At 38.5% G+C, this 19442-nt stretch overlaps 1 protein-coding gene across 7 annotated transcripts in view; it reads left to right on the top strand.

The window, feature by feature from the left end:
* Window positions 1-19442, top strand: part of Cacna2d1 (calcium voltage-gated channel auxiliary subunit alpha2delta 1) — a 431327-nt gene that overhangs the window by 278240 nt on the left and 133645 nt on the right. For all 7 annotated transcript variants that reach the window (XM_085684078.2, XM_085684077.2, XM_085684081.2 and 4 more), the window contains exon 6: window positions 108-237. In XM_085684078.2, coding sequence (XP_085540204.2) covers window positions 108-237 — 130 coding nt within the window. The remainder of the gene's footprint in view (window positions 1-107; window positions 238-19442) is intronic.

Below are 19442 nucleotides of genomic sequence, written 5' to 3'. Positions count from 1 at the left end.
AGTTCCATGGTTTGAAGAATACATCCTGAGCAGACGAGAAAGCAAACGTGAAAATGTCTGTCAGCAGATTTTATAAAGTTGTTTATTTTCTTTCTCTTCTTACGTAGCCTGAAAGAAATGAGAGTGAGCCAGGCAGCCAACGAATTAAGCCTGTTTTTATTGAAGATGCAAATTTCGGACGCCAGATATCCTATCAGCATGCAGCGGTTCATATTCCCACGGACATCTATGAGGGCTGTAAGTAAAAAGAATATGAGGACCTATCGGGCAGGGGAGCATGTCTACCACGTCCTGTCTAGAGGACACAAGAGGAGCAAGCGGGAAGCTGTCTCAGTCACCACTGACACCAGAGTCTGTGGGAGTTAAGGTTACAGACCTAAAAAGTCATTTGATGGAAAAATAACAATATAATTTAAGTTCTCTAAACAATAGCCAACTCAAGGTATGCGTAAGACAGCATTTGCTAGCATTAACTTCATCTTAAATTGATTTAGATGAGGAATTATGTGAAGATCCTTGTAAAGTGTATTTTATGGGTAGATGTATTCTAAGGCCATTTTATTAAGGAAGTGTGAGGTACATGTATATGTCTTTGTATAACATAAATTTCATCTCTCATTAACTTAGATTTTAGACACACACACACACACACACACACACACACACACAGAGAGAGAGAGAGAGAGAGAGAGAGAGAGAGAGAGAGAGAGAGAGAGATTGATTCTTGGGAGTGGCTTGTACACGCCTGGTGAACTCCTTAATGGAGAAAGCTCGTTAAGGAAGGAATTAAATCATCGGGGAATTCTGGAGGAGAAGGTTAGTGTGCTACACTACATTTTTAGGTGGTAGATAAAAGAGCTAAAATGTTTATTTTCAGTAAAATTATGAATAGGACATGGATTGTTTAATTAGCAGCCACTTCTTTTCTCCCAGTATACAGTAGAGGATACCACGTAGCCAGGCAACCTGTGTAAACAGTCAGGGGGAAGCTTATGGCTCTTGGTAAGGTAGCACATACACTCAAAGCTGCAGTTTCTATGGGCCTAGGTCTGGAGTTTTGCTCTAGGCGGTCGAAACAAAGAAGGGACCCAGGTCTCTAAATGATCAGTTCCGGGCTCTGCTGTTACCATCTGTTCTGATCGTGGGTGTTGTGTGGTAAAACCAGAGCAGCAGCTTGGGCTGGGAGTGATTCTATGTCCTTGGAGATCTGTGAATATCTTAGATGGGATGCTCTGTGCCTGAACCCGGAGCATTGACCAAATGCCTGCTGATAAAGATAATCGCAGGAAGGAAGATCTCTGTGCTTACCTAGAAGAGAGGAAGAAGGCGTGGCAGTGGGAAACATAATGGAAAGGGAGTTAGCTGTAGCAAAAATCTACAGCAAAGGACAGTCACTTTATTCACAAAGCAATAACGCTAAAAAGCCTTGCCTTTCAGTTCACCCTTTACCAGATCCCTTGGTTCTGATAAGTCACTCGTGAAAAGATGGCTGAGCAGTTACTGTATACTGTTGTGACTTGTAGCAAGTCCTTTCAAAATTTGAATCATTTGATTGTCTTCACTCTTAGTGAGGAAAGAGTGAGTGTATCAAGCTTATTAAAACATGACAATTAAGATAACATCTTTCTTACCGAATTCACAATGTTAGTTCCAAAGACTTTTACTTAGAACATTTTGTTATTTTTTGAACCACAGTATCGATTATTGGAAGTACTTTTACAAGATCCTTGGGACTGAAGGGATGGCTCTGTAGTTAAGAGCACCTGCTGCCCTTTCAGAGGACCCAGGTTTGCTTCCCAGCAGCCACTGATATGCTCTTCTTACTTCCATAAACACCAGGCATGCACATGGTACACAGGTATACATGCAATCAAACACTTGTGCACATAAGATAAAAATAAAACGATTTACTGTTTCACAAAACTAGATTCAGCAAATGCTAATAGCTTTGGCGATGCTTCTTAATTTTTAGAAACTCACTTTATATAGTTTCAATTTTCCTATCATTAGTTGATGTGCCAAATGTCAGCAGGGTAACAATTTTCTGTCTGTCTTTGCATTTACAATGAAGAAAATGATAGCCTGACAGTATGTAAAATTGTGAGTCCAACTGTTTTGTTCTGTGTCCCAGCGTTATCTGTGAATCTCATGACACCGTTCCAACTTACATGAGTGGTGGAAGAACCGTGTGCTACCTGAGTATCGTCACTTTGCTAGAACCTTTATATAATTTTCTTTGTTCTGTTGTCTGGCATTTCATAGTTTTCCCCATTCCTCAGAATGGGAAATTTATAAATGCCAAAAAGTTACCATTAGCCAGTGGCTTTTTATTTCGCAAAACTGCTATGTTCTATGGCTTATTGTCTTTAGCATGTGTATTCCCATGATGCTTGTTGTGAAATAAACAAAACAAAACTTGTAGGACACATGTTTGGCATTTGTTGTCAAAAGAGTCTTTTTTATAGGTTCATAGATTAACATTCGATGATTTCAGAACCAAAATTGTCTACAAGAAAATAGGCACTGTATGGGAATATCCTCATCTTCCCTTTCTGTGCAGATTTTCTTTGTGATTTTTAATTCTGTGTATGTTTGTGCCTGTGTATGTGCATGCACACATGTGCATTTGTGGCCACAGAGGTGTTAAGAGGGCAGCACATCTCCTAGAGCTGGAGTGATAGACTATGCAGCATGGGTACCTCAAACCAAATAAGGGTCTTCAGGAAGACCTCTTTTCTTTCTCCTGCCTTTCTTTACTTGTGCGTGGGAGCGTGAGTCCATGCATGTCCATGTTACGGCCAGGGGACATCTTGGGTATTCTTGACTATTATCCACAGGAAGATTATCTAACTTTACTGAGACAAGGTATCTTATTGTCCTGGTGCTCACAGATTAGGTGAGAACAGGTCATGGCTGAGCACCAAGGATCCATCTGTATCCTCCGGCCCGTCACTGAAATCGAATTCACTCAGCACTATACTCAATATTTTTATTTGAGCTCCAGGAACAAACCCTAGTCCTCAATCTTTTACGGCAAGCACTTTAATGAATGAGTCGTTCTCCCAACCCCCCATTTTCTAACTCTTGTATGGTGGCTCTGTGTGCCTCTCTGTGCACAGAGGCCAGAGGATGATGCTGGTTAACTCCCGCAGTCTCCCACTGTATGTTTTGAGACGGGGTCTCTCCCTGGTTTGGAGGTCATTAACTCAGCTAGGTGGGCTATGCAGTGGATTCCGTCAGTATTGTCCTTCACACACACTCCAGTCAGTGTGGACTTACTAGCTACCTACCTGTTCTTTTCATGTGTGACCTAAACCGAGGTCCCTATGCATGGACCTTACAGTTGAAGTCATCCTCCTGCTCCTGTGTTTCTTATTCTTATGTTCTATTTCAGAAATTGTATTCATAGCTAAAGTCTTAATATATTTTATATCCAGAACAGGTGTGAAAACTGGTAGGTAAAAGCATACATTTTTAAGAATATTAAATTTTTACATACCACACACTATTTTTTAAAACTTACAAAATTTTGAAGATATCATTGCTTTTTTCCAGGTTAGAATCATCTGTAAGCATCTGTAAAAATAATTTTAAAAGTCATAAAGAATATTATTAGCTTGAAAATCAGTAAGGTAGATGCTTATGCTTTTGAATATTACAGGACAGTATTTGGAGTAGGGCTTACTTTGAAAAAAGCAAAAAGAAAAGTTCAGAATGTGTTTTGCCTCCTTTTTCCTTCATATTGCCTTCTCGGTTGCCGGTATCCCATCAGCGCGGCGCTAACCTCCTGTGGCCTGTCCGCCTTTAACATTCACATTGAGCATTCGCGCTGCGTGAGCAAATGACAGGAGTCAAATTAGAAATGTCAACAAGTTCTGGAAAATTCCATAATTCCCAGTAGCCGGCCGGCAGTCGGGTCCTCAGAAGGAGCCGCTTTAGCGGACTGCTCTCCGTTCTGGAGTTTAATGGCTATGGGGGCGCTTTAATTGAAGGCTTAACACAAGGCACGCCCTCTCCTTTTGCTCCAAGTCATTTGTGTAGCTGCATCTCTGAAAGCAATCTCCTGTTCAGATTTCCCCAAGGAAATTACTGTTGAAAGTCCTCTGGATTGAAATGTTATTATTTTCAGTCAATTATATATTTAAAATTTTCAGAATTGTAGCTTTAATTAGAGCACCATCTAAAGTTTGCGTGCTTGGGAATTTCATTGCTTGCTACGTTTCGTTTTGCACCCAAACCACTTAATTTTCAGATCTCATTTCGAACGTGAACAACAACCAACTCTGAGTATTGCGAACTAATTAGTTTTCCCATTTATTGTTCATTTGTTTCTTCATGTGTTCACTGACAGGGGTCAAGCTCCCACTAGGCAGATGCTCTACCCCTGAGCTGCATTCCAATGTCCCACATTGTACAGAACTGTTCATGCTCAAGTTTAGGGATTACCTTAGGCTATTTTACAGGTGCATGCTCATTTTAATAAAATGTATGACTTTTGTTTATAGAAACATAGCTCGCATAAGTACATGGTGTTTTCCCTGCACGCATGTGTGTTCACCGTGTACCCGCCCACTGCCTTTTGAGACCAGAAGATGTCACCGATCCTCTGAAACAGGACTTACAAATGGTTGTGACCCATCACTTGGGTCAGTGGAAACTGGACCATGGTCCTCTGTTGGAGGTGCAAATGCTAGAAACAACTGTGCCATCTCTCCAGCCCCATATAACTTTCTTCAAAACAAAAAAAGTTAGGTATTTTAGTTAGGTAGGTGGGTACCAGTGAGTTAGTGGCTATTTCATGAGCTCCAAATCAATAGTTAAACAAACAGGAAGAAAATATTTCACTTGTCTCAGGTCCAAGAACAGAGTAAGGGGTGGAGATTGGGTTGTGAACAGAACAGAGAAACGGCTGCGATGCCCCAGCCCAGGACCTGAAAGACATTGTGCAAAGACTGTGCTTTGGTGTCCAGCTCTTCCTTCAGAAGGCAGAGCTCTGGAACCTCATTTCAGGAGTTAGAGATTGTGGAGAACGGTTCTCGGAAATACTGTTCTCTGATACAGCTCTAATCCCTGGGCTGGAGAGATGGCTCAGTGGTTAAGAGGACCGCCTGCTCTTCCAAAGGTCCTGAGTTCAATTCCCAGCAACCACAAGGTGGCTCACAACCATCTGTAATGAGATCTGGCGCCCTCTTCTGGCCTGCAGGCATGCATGCAGGCAGAACACTGTGTCCTTAATAAATAAATCTTTTTTTTTTTAAAAAGACTTTAATCCCACAAATGCTTAAACTTGCATTTTATAGAAAATGAAACAAAGAATATATTTTTTCCTTTGAAAAATTAAATTTTTAGTTTACAAGTAGTTTCTGGAAAAGTATTTGTCATTTTTTTTTCTTATTGCGGATGAATCCAATGCTTGTTGAGATGAATTTCACCAATGAAAAGATGACAAGCTGTCTGGTTATGGACAATAAAGAACAAGCTTCAGGTTGTATAATGCGTTCAAGAATCATGGAATTTGTCCTACATGTGCCCTAGAATTTACATAAGGCAATCATTATTTTCAATTTTAGTAATGGGAAAAATTGAACATAATTTTATTACAAAGATGTTAGTTTAGATAAGATGAAAATTTTCAGAAATCGTATTGACTTTTGAAGTTTTAAGCTGCTAATGATTACTGATACTTTCAAAATAATCCATGTTATCAAAATAAATCCATATTTATCTTGAGTTAGAGGCTATAGCTACTTATTTGGAGCTGCAAGGTACCAATTACACAGCATAAAAAAATGAATGATTTTCCATCTTCCACACAAAGTGCACATGCTCTTCTGTACGTTCTAGCAATTGATCTGCCCCAAAAGTATGGACATTGTTGAGTAGGCGCTGAGATGCTGCTGTGTACGTGTGCTTCCAGCCACCAGGAAATCTCAGGTAGGAGACTCACGTGAGAGTTTCAGTCCAATACCAGCCTGGAAAATCCAGTACATTCCTATTTCAGAATACATGATAGAGCACACACACACACACACACACACACACACACACACACACACGCACACATACTCGTGTATGGTTAGACAGGTAACCTTACTAACTGTTAATTTATATTTACTTGTCATGAGCAACTTGTTTGTTATCTCGACAAGTGAATTCTATAATACATTTTATAGGATTAAAATATTAGCATTCAAATTCATTGAAAGCTTCAGATAAGCAGAGTCTCTAGAATGTAAATGCAGATAAGATATTTGATGTTCCTGGGAACATTGTAAAGTTCAAAATAACAAGATGAATTACAGCATACTTTAGCATTGAATTTACAAATCTTTAAAACACAGGGGCGTTTATAAGACCGTCAGAGAAGAATCATGTTACTAGGAAAACAGAAGTCTAAATATTAGAGAGAGTAAACTGACAAAATAATATCCGCAAATTCAGAGTATTATAAATATAACATGGAGAGTTTATCATAAAACTCACGAAAGTTGGTGCAGTGGGAGGTCTAAAATCACAATATACTTTGTAAAATTTTTATTTGGCTGAAGAAAATGCTTCACGTTGACTGATTTCTAGAAAGCTTTCTGAGAAATACAAACTTACAGTTTCAAGAAATTGTATCATAATGCAGGGAAAAGATGAAAACACTTCAATATGTGGCAGATTCAAGAAAATAAAATTCAGTTCTGAATTACATGAAAGGAAAAAATAATGGCAGGTGAAATTCACTTAAAAGACTAAGGCAAGGTGGTCCATTAGTCTGGCTAGAATACCAGGTCAGTGTGAAGATGCTACGTGATCGAGGAACGTTGCCATGTAGTTAGGTGTGTAAGACTGGTACAAAAGTCAAACTGTGTCTAAAAGTTCAAAGTAGTTATAGTGCTTAGTAAAGGTATTGTGTGTAAGTCTGATATCCACATATTTGTCTATTTTATGTATATTAGGAATAGTTAATTATAGACTATAAAGTAGAGAAAAACTTGGTGCACAGTACAGAGAGCACTTAATGTTAGGTTATTTTTGGAATCTGTGCAAAGCACAGATTTATTTATGAGGGATTTCTAAAGCAATGCATGTCTCTATTAATTTTCCACTACTGATCTGTTCTAAGTTCACCGTTTCTCCAATAGTTTTTATAGGAAATTAGACCGTAAAACTGATTTACCATTTGCAGAATATTTTTTCCAATCTGAAATCCAACTCTACAGAAAGCAGTTCAAACCCGCAAAGTGCTGGCATTCTCTGTGTCATGTAGAATTCTGTAACTAAGATGAAATCAGCCTTTACTACATCAATTTTAAATTATGCATGGCCAAAACCAGAGTTTGAAAGAACCGGGTACAAATTGTTGTTCAGTTTCTCCATCTGCAGAGGAAGCAATGCGCTCTCGGGGTTGCAGCGGAGCTCCTTGTGGTAACAGAAGAAGGGATCTGTGAGGCAGGAGCTTGCTTCTGTCCTCTACCTGGGACATTTCCAAATACTAAAAAAAAAAAGAGCATAAAAGACCATTTTTTCAGTAACTCACAACACTACCATGTTTCTCTAAACTATACCAAATTTGCTTTCTGATAAATAATTTTAAGAAAATATGATTAGCTGTTGAACATATTAGGTATCAAATCAGCTTTACAAAGAGTTGGTGTAGGTTTTGCCATATGACAGCTTACTCTTGCTTAAATGTCTTACAAGTGTAGTAAACTGACTTACAGTAGCTGCTTGGGAGCTCCCCAGAGGAATAGCCCACAGAGAACAGATTTCCTAATGCACTCAGTACCTGATGGGCAGATCCACACCACTTCTGCTCTGCCCCATTTTTCAAAGCATTCATTTTCTAAGTTAGTATTTATCATAAACACGAATTTGAATAATCATAGTGGTTTCATTGCTAGGTCATCTTGACTGATTTCATTTCGGCAGAGGGCTTGCCTGTCAGGTAGCGTCAGGGATAAATGGCGGATCATGCTCCGATATAGTTTCCCGCCCAGTGACTAGGAGATGTCTGTTGTTAGAGAACTGTCAGTGAGATGTTTCCATGGCTCTAATATTAGCACAGTGCCTTTGCTTTCATCTTTTAGAAATGCAATTTAAATTAGAAAGGCTTGAATCTGAATCATACAACCAGGAATCTGATTAAGTGCTTCGAAAGGGCACTCTCGAAAGAACAATTCATCCTGTGGCAAAGTGATCATCTATTGTAATAAAAGGATTAGCTAAATAATTAGTATTGCTCCTCATTAGCAACAGAACAGTGGAATCATAGGGACATCATAAAAAGACATGGAGGACAAGCCAGAGGTTCAAACATACATTTTAGGCTGTGTTAATTTGACCATATTTAATAACTGACACAAAGAGAAGCAATTCGACGTCTGAGATAAAGCTGGTACTTGCTTTTATTATCTTTCCCTATTGATGTGTTGGTAATATATGCAAGCTCGTAGATGACACCATTGTGTTCATTTTCTGATAGGCAAATGCCTACTGCACAGTGTCACCCTAATCACAATGAGTCCAGTCTTGTAATTTATTTTGGGTTACCCAATAATAGACTAATTCATATTAACAGTTTTATTATAGATTTTGTAAATCATGCTAGGTTAAACTTTGTCTCCACTAAACTCTAGGTGCTTTGGTGGTAACCCTCTGTGTGAGGGAAGAGTTAACAAGGCCATTTAGGGAAAAGATGTCATAGGGATTTACTCTTCCTCCCACCCCCAGCAAAGATTTGGTGCCTCTAAGAAGGGGTGAGAGTCAGTACCTTTCCCTTTCTCTGTTTTGATTCTCTCTCCTCTCTTCCTACCTCCTTCATTTTTCTCTTCCCTCGCCCCTCCTTGATTCTACATACACAAACAGATCTGTGTGCCTTCTTGGAAAAGTGTCCATCACTAAGCTAAGAAGGTTATCCCCCCACACTCACCTGAAATGCTATTGGAAAGTATTGCGAACGTCTACTCAATAGTCCTCTGAACTGTGAGAAAACACATCTGAGTTGTGTAATCCGTCAAGTTAGGATATTCGTGAAGGCATCCCAAGCAGAATAAAGTCAATTTTCTTTGACAAAACAATTGCTAGAGCCTGAAAATATTGCAAGGATATTTACAACTCAAAGAAGTAAAGGTCATTTTGGCAGTTCGGTTCCATCCCTGCAGGTTGTGCTTAGGTCTATTTTTACACCGTTTTTGTGGTATATGGTTAGAGCTGTCTGCCCACCATCCCTGTGCTGTGTGGTTATAACTATCTGTACGCCTTTCCTGTAGTATGTGTTCAGAACTGTTTTTCTTCCATCCTTATGGTATATGATTTAAAACTGTCTCTTCACTATTCCTGTCTTATATGTTTTGGAATTGTTTGGACACCACTCCTGTGCATATGTTTTTAAATATCTGCTCTCCGTTCTGTGGAAGTTGGGTTAGAACTACTTGGCTGCTCAGTAGAGATGTGCTATATCCTCGTTCGCCTTTAATTCAAGATTGACTTTTCTTTTATATTGCTTGTTGACTGAGGTTTCTGTCCTGCCCAGGTCCCACAGTCGTTAAGTACCAAAGAAATCAGACAGAGGTCTACATTAATTATAAACTGATAGGCCTAGTATCTCAGGCTTCATATTAACTCTTATAACTTACATTCGTCGTACATTAACCCATTATTCTTGTCTGTGTTAGCCACGTGGCTTGGTAACTTTTTAGGCGAGGCAGTCACATCTTGCTTGCTCTGTGTCTGGGTGACAACTACAGACAAAAACTTCACTCTTCCCAGAATTCTTGTTGCCCTGCCTCTTCTTCCTGCCTGGTCGCTCCGCCTACACTTCCTGCCTGGCTACTGGCCAATCAGCGTTTATTTAAAATACAAGTGGCAGGGTACAGACCATTGTCCCATAGCAATTGTTGCTGTTGCTTTTGTTTGAGATAAAAATCTTGCATTGTTGTCTAGTCTGGCATGAAACTTCTGGATTCAGGTGACCCTTTGTGCCAGCTGCCCATGTGGCTGAGAGTAGCAAGGACTACTTCACTGAACTTAATTCAGAATCTCAGTTTCAAAATTTCACCTTGAAGTGATGGAATTCTTGAAATGTATTTATGATAACAAACAATAAATAAAGTAACCCTCATATTTCTGATTGAAAAGGCAACTTTAAATGGGAACATACATGTTATTAATAAATTGATGTATTTTATAGGGGAATCTACATTATTTAATGGTTATGTACACAGATCAATTTTTTTCAGTTACCACTTTTTTTTAAAGAAAAGAGAAAATAATATTATAATACCTTGGTGAATTGTCCTTCTATTCTGAGCATAGATAGCAGCTTTTGTCCAGGAGTCAGACTGATGCACTGTTCTTTCAGTAGTCTGTACAGAAAATACTATCCTGTCCATGTGAAACAGATTGGGTTTTAGAATAACCTTGGCTGTTTGGATTTGTAAAACAATGAAACGACTTAACTGAAACATGACAAGCATTTTAAGGGTCTTTGTTTGTTCTTTAATGTTTTGTTATTTATTTTATGTTAATTTCTGAGTGCTTTGCTTGAATGCGTGTATGTTCAACACATGTGTGTAGATGCCTTCGTAGCCTGGAAAATGTTCTTAGTTCTCCAGAAACTAGAATTACATGCAGTTGTGAGGATCACTGTGTGGATGCTAAAAATGGAACCACTTAGTCCTCTCTCTGGATCAGCAGATATTATTTTGAAAAATTCATTTCATTTTCTGTTGTTATCCTCTTTTGTCGTGGTTCAAGACAGGGTTTCTCTGTGTCTGTATGGCTGTCCTGGAACTCATGCTGTAGACTAGGCTGGCCTTGAACTCAAGGTCTACCTGCTTCTGCCTCCATGAGTGCTGGAAGGGCATGGACTACAACCACCCAGCTATTGTTATCTTTTTATACAAGAGCTAAAGGTGTCTCATTATGAAAGTCTAACTTAATTTGTTAACTTTCTAAAGGATTTTTAGTGTCTGTCCCTGGATAAAGAAGTGTGTGTGTGTGTGTGTGTGTGTGTGTGTGTGTGTGTGTGTGTGCGCGCACGCGCGCGCACGCACATCTCTCTATGTGTGTGTGACTTTAAAATAATAAAATGCATAAATACAATCATTGAATCAAAACCTACTCAGAATACTACCACACAATATTTCCGTATTTGCATAGGCATTGCTTTGCCTCCCTTTGCTCGATAAGAGCTGCCCAAAGGCTGCAATGGTGAAGGGGCTGGGGGTAGGACCATAAAGGAATAGAAGTAGCAGAAGGATGGAGTTACCTTCCTGGGGTCTTAGGTGACTATGCGGTGTTGGATCTTGTAGGTCTTTAAGCCAATTATCCCTCATGGAGAGAGATCTTAAGGTTATTCACTGAGTGGCGGTGTGTTGTTTTTTTGTGCTTCCTTTGCATAAAACAGCCCCCACTTCTCTGTTCTGTGTATGAACTTGAAACAGGCGCTTCCATCGCTCTGACAGTGTTCAGATCTGCCCCTCAGACTTACCTTGGGAACTTTATGACAACAGGGCAGGTCTTTGTTCTTCTCGCCAACCTTTGCGATAAAACCACAGCAGACCAAATCAGGACACAGTTGGGTTAGTGTTTCATTGTATCCCTTTTGGATTCCATTCTGAGCTTGTCGGCCAATAGAAGACTCTTTCAGTGGGAGTCATTCTTATGGGAGTACACTTGTTATCCATCATATCAAGCTGAGGTGTAGCTCGGCAACATGTGGTTGTTACTGCTGCCCCAAGGCCTGTGCTTAATAATCAACACTGAAAAGAAAAATGGAAGAAAGAACACTTAGGAGTCTGCATCAGGACATGTAACACGTTGGGATATTACACCATTTTCCCAGTTGAGGTGAGCAACACCTGTGCACCTTGCCCAGGGTCCAGCACTTTCTACCTTCCACACGTCACAGACGAGGACTCCAGCTGGCCTTTCAAAAGCACCCCGCAGAACCAATGCTCCCAGTAGCCCCTGTATGCTGGGACTTAAATATTGTGCAATGCGGTCACTAAATTTTCTCTGTTTATATTGATTTCAGTTTACAAAACTTGGTGTTGTAGAGAAATGGTTTATAAATTTTAAATTAATATTCAAGGACTTGGAAGATGCCTGGTTATCATTGTAATTTTCTTTCTGTCTGGCAGAGAATCCAATTAATATTTGTGTTTTTTGCTTTCTAAAAAGGGACCAGAGAGGGAGGAAAGGAAAAATATATTGCGCAATTCAATGTCTCAATAAATTGAAAGCTGGAATCAGATGTATCATCGACTAGCTTTGATGACCAGTATAACAAGTGACAGGCCATTCAAAGGTTGGAGAAGAGAGATAATGAAATCTTAAATTAAAATAGCTCCCACAACAGATTGACAGTACCGTTCACAGCAAATTAAAAAAGGATTGACAATTGGAGGGAAAATAGCGCTGGAACCTGAGATGGGGACTTTTTAATCATCTGGCATTTTGCTTCATGGATAAAATCTTACTGAATTCTCGCTAGAGATAAAAGCGCGTTTAAAATATTCCTAAAATTCTACTAAAATGAAAAAGATGTTTAAGTGGGATATAATGTTGAGGATTGCTTTGTCTTAAGATAAAAAGACCACATTTCAACAGCGTTGGGTTTCAGCAACACTGTCATCAACTCAAGTCATCCACAACTGCCCACTTATTGACTCGTAGTCCATGATTTCGTAGCATCCTTCTGAAGTTACGGAGTAGTTAAGCTGATACCAGAGTGCTTTCTAATTTTCTTTGAATTTTATTTAAAATGCACAAAACAATTATTTTGACTTGTATCTGGAATGTTTCTTGATATGTGAGTATCGCTTGTTATTTTTTGTTGTCATTAATAACGTGAAATCACAGGCATGGTAGTGCACACCTTTAGTCCCAGCACTCTGGAGGCAGAGGCAGGTGGATTTCTGTGAGTTCAAGGCCAGCAGAACTGTTACACAGACAAACCCAGTGTGTGTTTGTGTGTGGGGGGGCATCATGAAAATCCATTGGTGATATCTAGACCAGATATCAACACCAGAGTGTTGATGGCAGGCTCTAGATTTTAAAGGGTTGGCTCCTTCACGAAGACGCTATGCCTTCTATGTAGAACCAACTCACCATTAACCTCCACTGTTTATAAGTCACCCATCTTTATTGCATTGAAGGAGAATATTTTCACCCCGTAATAATTAAGGTTTTCATCCTCATATCATTAGCTCCTTGTAAAGCTGAAAACAAAAATGAAAGAAAGCAGCCCACAAGAGGACATAAATGATCAGAAAACTGGTTGCAGGGTAAATGCTCAATATTCTTTTTAATAAATAAATAAAATGGATAATTTCACAGTTTACTGTGATTCAGTATTTAATATTTAATTAAATATAGAAATATTTAATATTTTATCGCCTAATTAAGTTTGTATATGAATCGTTTTCTTCCAGGTTCTGTGTGTGAATACAAATACCCAATAATTTTGCCTGTGTTCCATTTTCTAGTCTTTTAAAACCTTACAGTTCCTTAGTGTACTTGGGATACACACAGACACACACATGCATGTAACAGCAACCATTGAAAACAGAGCATGGGATTATATGAAAGGGCTTGAAGAAAGGAAGAGGAATCATACAATTTTAATCTCATATAATAAAAGATATAATTTAATAAAACAGAATTACTTTTAATACCAGAAATCTTTTCTCAGAAAGGGGGCATATCATATAGACTATTATCATAGCATTTGCTTATTTGTGACTGAAACAAAGCTATTTGAAAAATTAATTCTTGAAAGGGTTGAATTCTTTATTAAAATTTGAAACGTAATTCCACATAAAGGTTTCTGAAAATGTTTTGAGAAATCTAAGTGTCTTTTAAGTATCCGTATGCTAAAACTGGATGCTAAACTTTAAAGCTTTTGAACAGTGTTATGTAATAATTTAAATAGGATGATGTTTATATAATTTAATCTTATGTCTATTTGATAGTTATTGATGTATACAATACACTTCTACAACTTTTATAAGTCTCACATTCATATATTGTAAGAAAGACTATGGAGATAGATAGATAGATAGATAGATAGATAGATAGATAGATAGATAGATAGATAGATAGATGACAGATGATAAATAAGTAGATGATAGATAAAATACTAATTGGTATAGTTGTAATTATCTGTTGAGCTTTCACAAGAATCGGGATATCAATATAAAGGTGAAAATATTACGGTGTACTCCATCGACAGTACAAAAGATGAGCTGACTTTGGGGATTTTATATATTTAAAACACATATGTAAATATATCCACCCTCAAAATAAAATACATTCTGCTGTATCTGTCTTGAAGCATCATTATTAATCCACCCATCTTTATTATCTTGTTTCCTACTGTTCATAAAATTTATAAGTAGTTATTTCAATCTGAATTTCTTTGCTTTCCAGGATTCCTCCGTCAATATTTAAAGAGAAAAAGTTCCAGAAGCAGACATGGTGGCTCATATCTGTTTTGCCCGCATTTGGAACATGAGAGCAGGGAGTAAGAGTAGGTCAAGGCCAAGCCTTTCAACTGTATAGGAAGTCCAGGAGCAGCCGTGGCTACGTGAAACCATGCCCAAAATAAAACGTAATAGAAAGAAACAAAAGGAAATAAAAATTCAGAATTTCATTATAGATGCATTGTTTCCAAAGTAAATCTTAAGGCAAACTTTCTAAATCTTAAAGTCACTCTGAAGATTTCCTGAGAGCTACAAAATAAATATGACTGCTTCCCTTACTTTCAGAATTCTTTCTTTCTCTTTAATCTGGACTTTCAGAAGGTGGCAGTTTAGGAAAAACAAGCCCCGAAGCTCATTTTCGGGGGAGGTTATATTGTCGCTAATTGAATTTAGACACCACCCGTTTTAAGTTGATGCTTTTACTCATTTCTAAGTCTACAGATGAAAATATTATATAATTATATAAATATTACATGTTTAAGTAATATATCTAGTTTATTAGCTCATTTTATAAAACTCTAAATAATTTATGACCCCCAGTCTGTGGTGTTAATGGCTCGCCCTGCTGACTAAATTACAGTGCTGTTAATTTATGACCAGATTTAATGGGACTAACATGTGCTCTGAAAACACTCGGGCAGAGGCCAAATCCAAATGAAGACATTTGCATTCAGCTCGCATTAGTAGGCTGGGGATAAAAAAATCTATTCAACTGTCCATACACAGAGACATTGCTGTAGTGGGAGGACCATGCACCATGTTATAATCTCTTTATGCTGTCTTTGCATTGCCATGGTTAGCTTAAGCATTTCTCATTGTTCTTGTAATGAAGAATGAGCGCTTAACAGAACTTAAAAAGTACAGGTTATCTCTGCAACAAATTGAACCATTCTATGAGTTCCTGATTTTCAACTTGGAGATGAAGAATGTCACTCCGTCACCTGTGTCCTTCCCTGACACTGTCCCTGACATTTGGGAGGTCTTCTAGCACTGGTTCTCATGCTTTTGATGCAGAGAAAGCAAGAAATCTGTTCTAAGTCATACTTGGGTAAGACTTTGACTTCTGCTAGTAATATCGTTGTCATTTGTACAGATTTTTCTCTTTCCCACCAGTCTTTTGTGTATAAGAAGTCCCCAGAGAAAGAATTTTGGCAGAATTGTTATATTGACACTGTTCACATGTTTGTACATCACTTTGTATTTTGTATAAATAATGAATTCAGAATAAGATATTTTATAAGATATTCAGCATAAGATATATAGAATTCAGCGTGAGGTAGTATCAAATAGTTTTACTTCTTATAAAACTGCACACAAACCATGATTTCACCATCATTTCTGAATTTCAAAACTTATAATCTCTGCTTAGAAAATCACATTAAAAGAGTTACCAGAAGAAACTCATAAGATTAAAGAAATCAACTGATGAAAAATAATCCGAGGGCTCAAAATATGCCTTCACCGAAGGGTTCACTGGGTCTTCACTGTAATTTCCATCAAGGTATGCGTCTGCACATTATAGATAGGGGTTTTTATGTAAAACTCATTCCAGGTTAAATAAAACAATTCACTCAAATCTATTATTCAAAATACATCTAAACCAAAATTGCACTTTAATCATTTATATGCTTTTTTATTTAATTTCCAAATTTTCTTTGCTCACGTCATACATAAATACATAAATACAGTCTTTACATCATTTACATTCCTCTCTATAATAGTTTTTCTTGTGTTAATAGTCTGTAAACTTATTCTAAACCATAGGAAATACAGAAATTATTTAGGAGCATGTAGTTTCCTATGTCTATTTGTTTTTAGGTAGTATTCACTTCAATGGCTATATCATAATGCTCCCAAATTACTGATAGTCAAATAGAAGGTTTATCACCTCTGAGAAGAGATCAATTCTAACTAGAAAGTTTTGGTTGGAGGTTTGGTTTAAATGTAAAAACTTCCTATTAAGTGACAACAAGATGAAATTCCATTGTAAGATGGTGCTGGCCTTGCTCTGGGGAAAGAGAACGTAGAAGCAGGGGCTTCTTTTTTCCCAGCATTACAGAAACAGTATCCTAATTTTCTTTTGAATGTTTTGAAAGAATAAAGAAATCTGTGCGCATACAGGACACAAGTCTGGGCAGTGTGCAGGTGGCTAACATAACTGTGTGTTCTGTGTTAATTACACCAGTGACTCGGAATATAATAGGGACATATCCCTTTCAATAGCAACCAGACAAAGCGGTGTGTGCTTCCCTATTTAAAAAAAAAGGAACAACAGTATATTAAACTATGAGAAAATTACTCAGGCTTTTGATTTCACCAAAGATACTGTTACAGGTTTTACATTTAGACATGGCAAATAAAGCGGGCAAGAAAAGTGCTAGGTCTCTACCTAAGTAGGGTGACTCTAAAGAATTCCAGCTGACTCAGACAAAGATATGCAAAAGATTTACTTTTTCTTTGGAAAAGCCAAAGAAACCAACGCACAGTAGGAAAGATTCAGGCTCCCATCGCTTTAAGACCGAACACAAACTGACAAGGACATAAGGTTTCTATTAAAAACATGAATCAGATTAATATGAAGGCATGTGTATATTTGGGAGGCATAGTAAAATTAATTTCAATATGTCATCAAGGTTTATATCAAAGGATGACTATTTGCTTAAAATTAAATTGGATTTTTTTTATAACAGGAGCTTCGATTTCTATTTTATGAAATATACTCTCAGGTATTAAATTTTAAAGTCATGTGTAGTTTTCTTTCTTGGAATGAAGATCAGATATATTTCTAATTAAATCCCATCGCTCCTGTCATCTCAGGAGTGACAGTGCGTTTCATCTGTGCGAGCAGAGCTCCAGGTAGAGATTCTCGCCCTCTCTGGGAGTCAAATGCCAAGGGATTTCAGAAGACAACCACACAGTGGTGTAGAAGGAGGGGGAGGGTGGATAAGGAAAGATGGGGGGAAGGTAGGGGGAGGGAAGGGAGTGGGGCAGGGAGGGCAGGGAGCAGGGTTGGTGTTCTGATGCATTTTAGCAATCCAGACTTGACTTCTGGGATAGAATTTTATGGCCTCCTACACAGTGTGAACATTGAGCCTCAGTCTCTGGAGATAGCCTGTAAGTTTAGAAGAATAATGGGCTGTCTCATCCGGCATGCACTGCACAGGTGGAGACGGCATTAGCCTACTCCCTTGTAAGACCAGCTGGCACTGCTTCCCTGGATACTTGGTTTAAGGCAACAGCTCTTATGGAAAAGGCAAACATTTTTAGGCATATTAAGAGATAATGAAGTTTCCTTGGTTTCCGTATCTTATTTATTTTATTTTTATTTGATAGGCCTGGTTTTGCACAAATCCATAGTCAGGGTGTTTATTTTGCTCTAAATGAAAGACTCCTATCTAGAAGCCGTATCTCTTGTTTCTGTTAAATGCAAGCAATAAATACCCAAATGTCTTGCTCATAAATTCTTTATTCTGAAGAATTAGATCTGAATCCACATTGCTTGCTTTTTTTAGCAACTCTCATTGAAAAGTGCAGCTGAATGCTTGGTTGCTCGCATACCTACAGACTCACTGATGTGGGGTTCGTGTTTGCCAGTTCCAAAGAGAGCTTCTGCTACCTGACACGACAGATCATGTGTTCTCTCCCTCACATGCTGACTTCGTGGCCAAACTTCCTTTCCATCCTTCTCATTTCCTTTTGAGCAATGCTTTAACGAATCTCACAGTCACCTCCTCTTGTGTTCAAACCTGGGTTTATTATTATTGACCCTAAACACACTGCTCTAATCCCTTTGTCATTAGAGCTGCAGCCGTGCCAGAATGCAAGCTTCCTTCTTTTCCTAGTTCCCGCCCTTTGGGGTGGAGTCCTGCAGGTCATTTCTCCGAGGCATACCCAGTCGTGCCTCCGGAGCACACACTGGTGTCATGGAACACCATGGCATACCCAGTCGTGCCTCCGGAGCACACACTGGTGTCATGGAACACCGTGAACTGAGCAAGGGCTCCATTTTCTTTTCCCGATTCATAACCTGTTGGTTTGCAGGCCACCTTCAGTCTTATTCCACACTGACTTCTGAATGAAGTCTGAAGAGAAGATACGATTATTTTCTACTTTGGCGTATCTAACTCTAATTCCCAGAATTAAAGTTTCTGTATTCAGCATCTCTGAGTTATTCAGAAGCACATCATTTCTGTCACTGAAACCAATCCACCATCTCTTTCCACTCAGCCCAGGAGATCAGCCACCCAGGCAGACCTCCCATCCCCCCGCCTTGCAGAATGTCTTGCAGGAAATCCTTTGTGAGCTGGACTTGCCCCCCAGTGCATTTATTTAGCTTCTGATACTGATGTGTTGTCATGGGGGCTGTGATGCCCAGTGAAGTTGGACTGAGGCGACTGGCTTATGTTGCTGCTTTTCTATTAATCAGGGTAATTGAAAACCAATGGTCACGATTCATTTTAAATTGAATATTGAGACTTACGCCAATGATTAGTAGAATGTTGTAAAGGAGAAAAAAGTTTCATTTTAAATAATACAATGCCTGTGCCTATTCGTGTACTGTAGTATTTTAATTAAAACCTGAGGTTTAATACATAATAATAAAATCGGGGCAGCGTGCAACTCTGCCTCCTCAAGCCTAAGCTCCGATGTGTAGGGACCTTTAAACTCTTCTCCTGGAGTCACGTCAGGACACATAACTAACTATTGTGGATATAGGCACATTGGACTATATATGAGATTAAATCGTATTATTAAAAATATATATTATTTATTCGGATATTTTTCATGTGTAAAGTGACAAAGGCATGTAATATGTGACAAGACAGTTGGAAGCAGAGGCCATCTGAGTGGATTAATCAGGTATGGAAAGGGAAACTTGGGGACACAGAGGAAGTTAAGATCACCGCAGACTCTTAGAGGGAAGTCCAGAAAAGAGAAGGCAAGTGGTCGGTTATAATGGTTTTTATG

Source organism: Myodes glareolus, chromosome 27 (genome assembly GCF_982192425.1).
Source record: "Myodes glareolus chromosome 27, mMyoGla1.1, whole genome shotgun sequence".
Classification (NCBI taxonomy): Eukaryota; Metazoa; Chordata; class Mammalia; order Rodentia; family Cricetidae; genus Myodes; species Myodes glareolus.
Note: the sequence above shows the minus strand (reverse complement) of the source record. Positions and strands in the feature narration are given on the sequence as shown.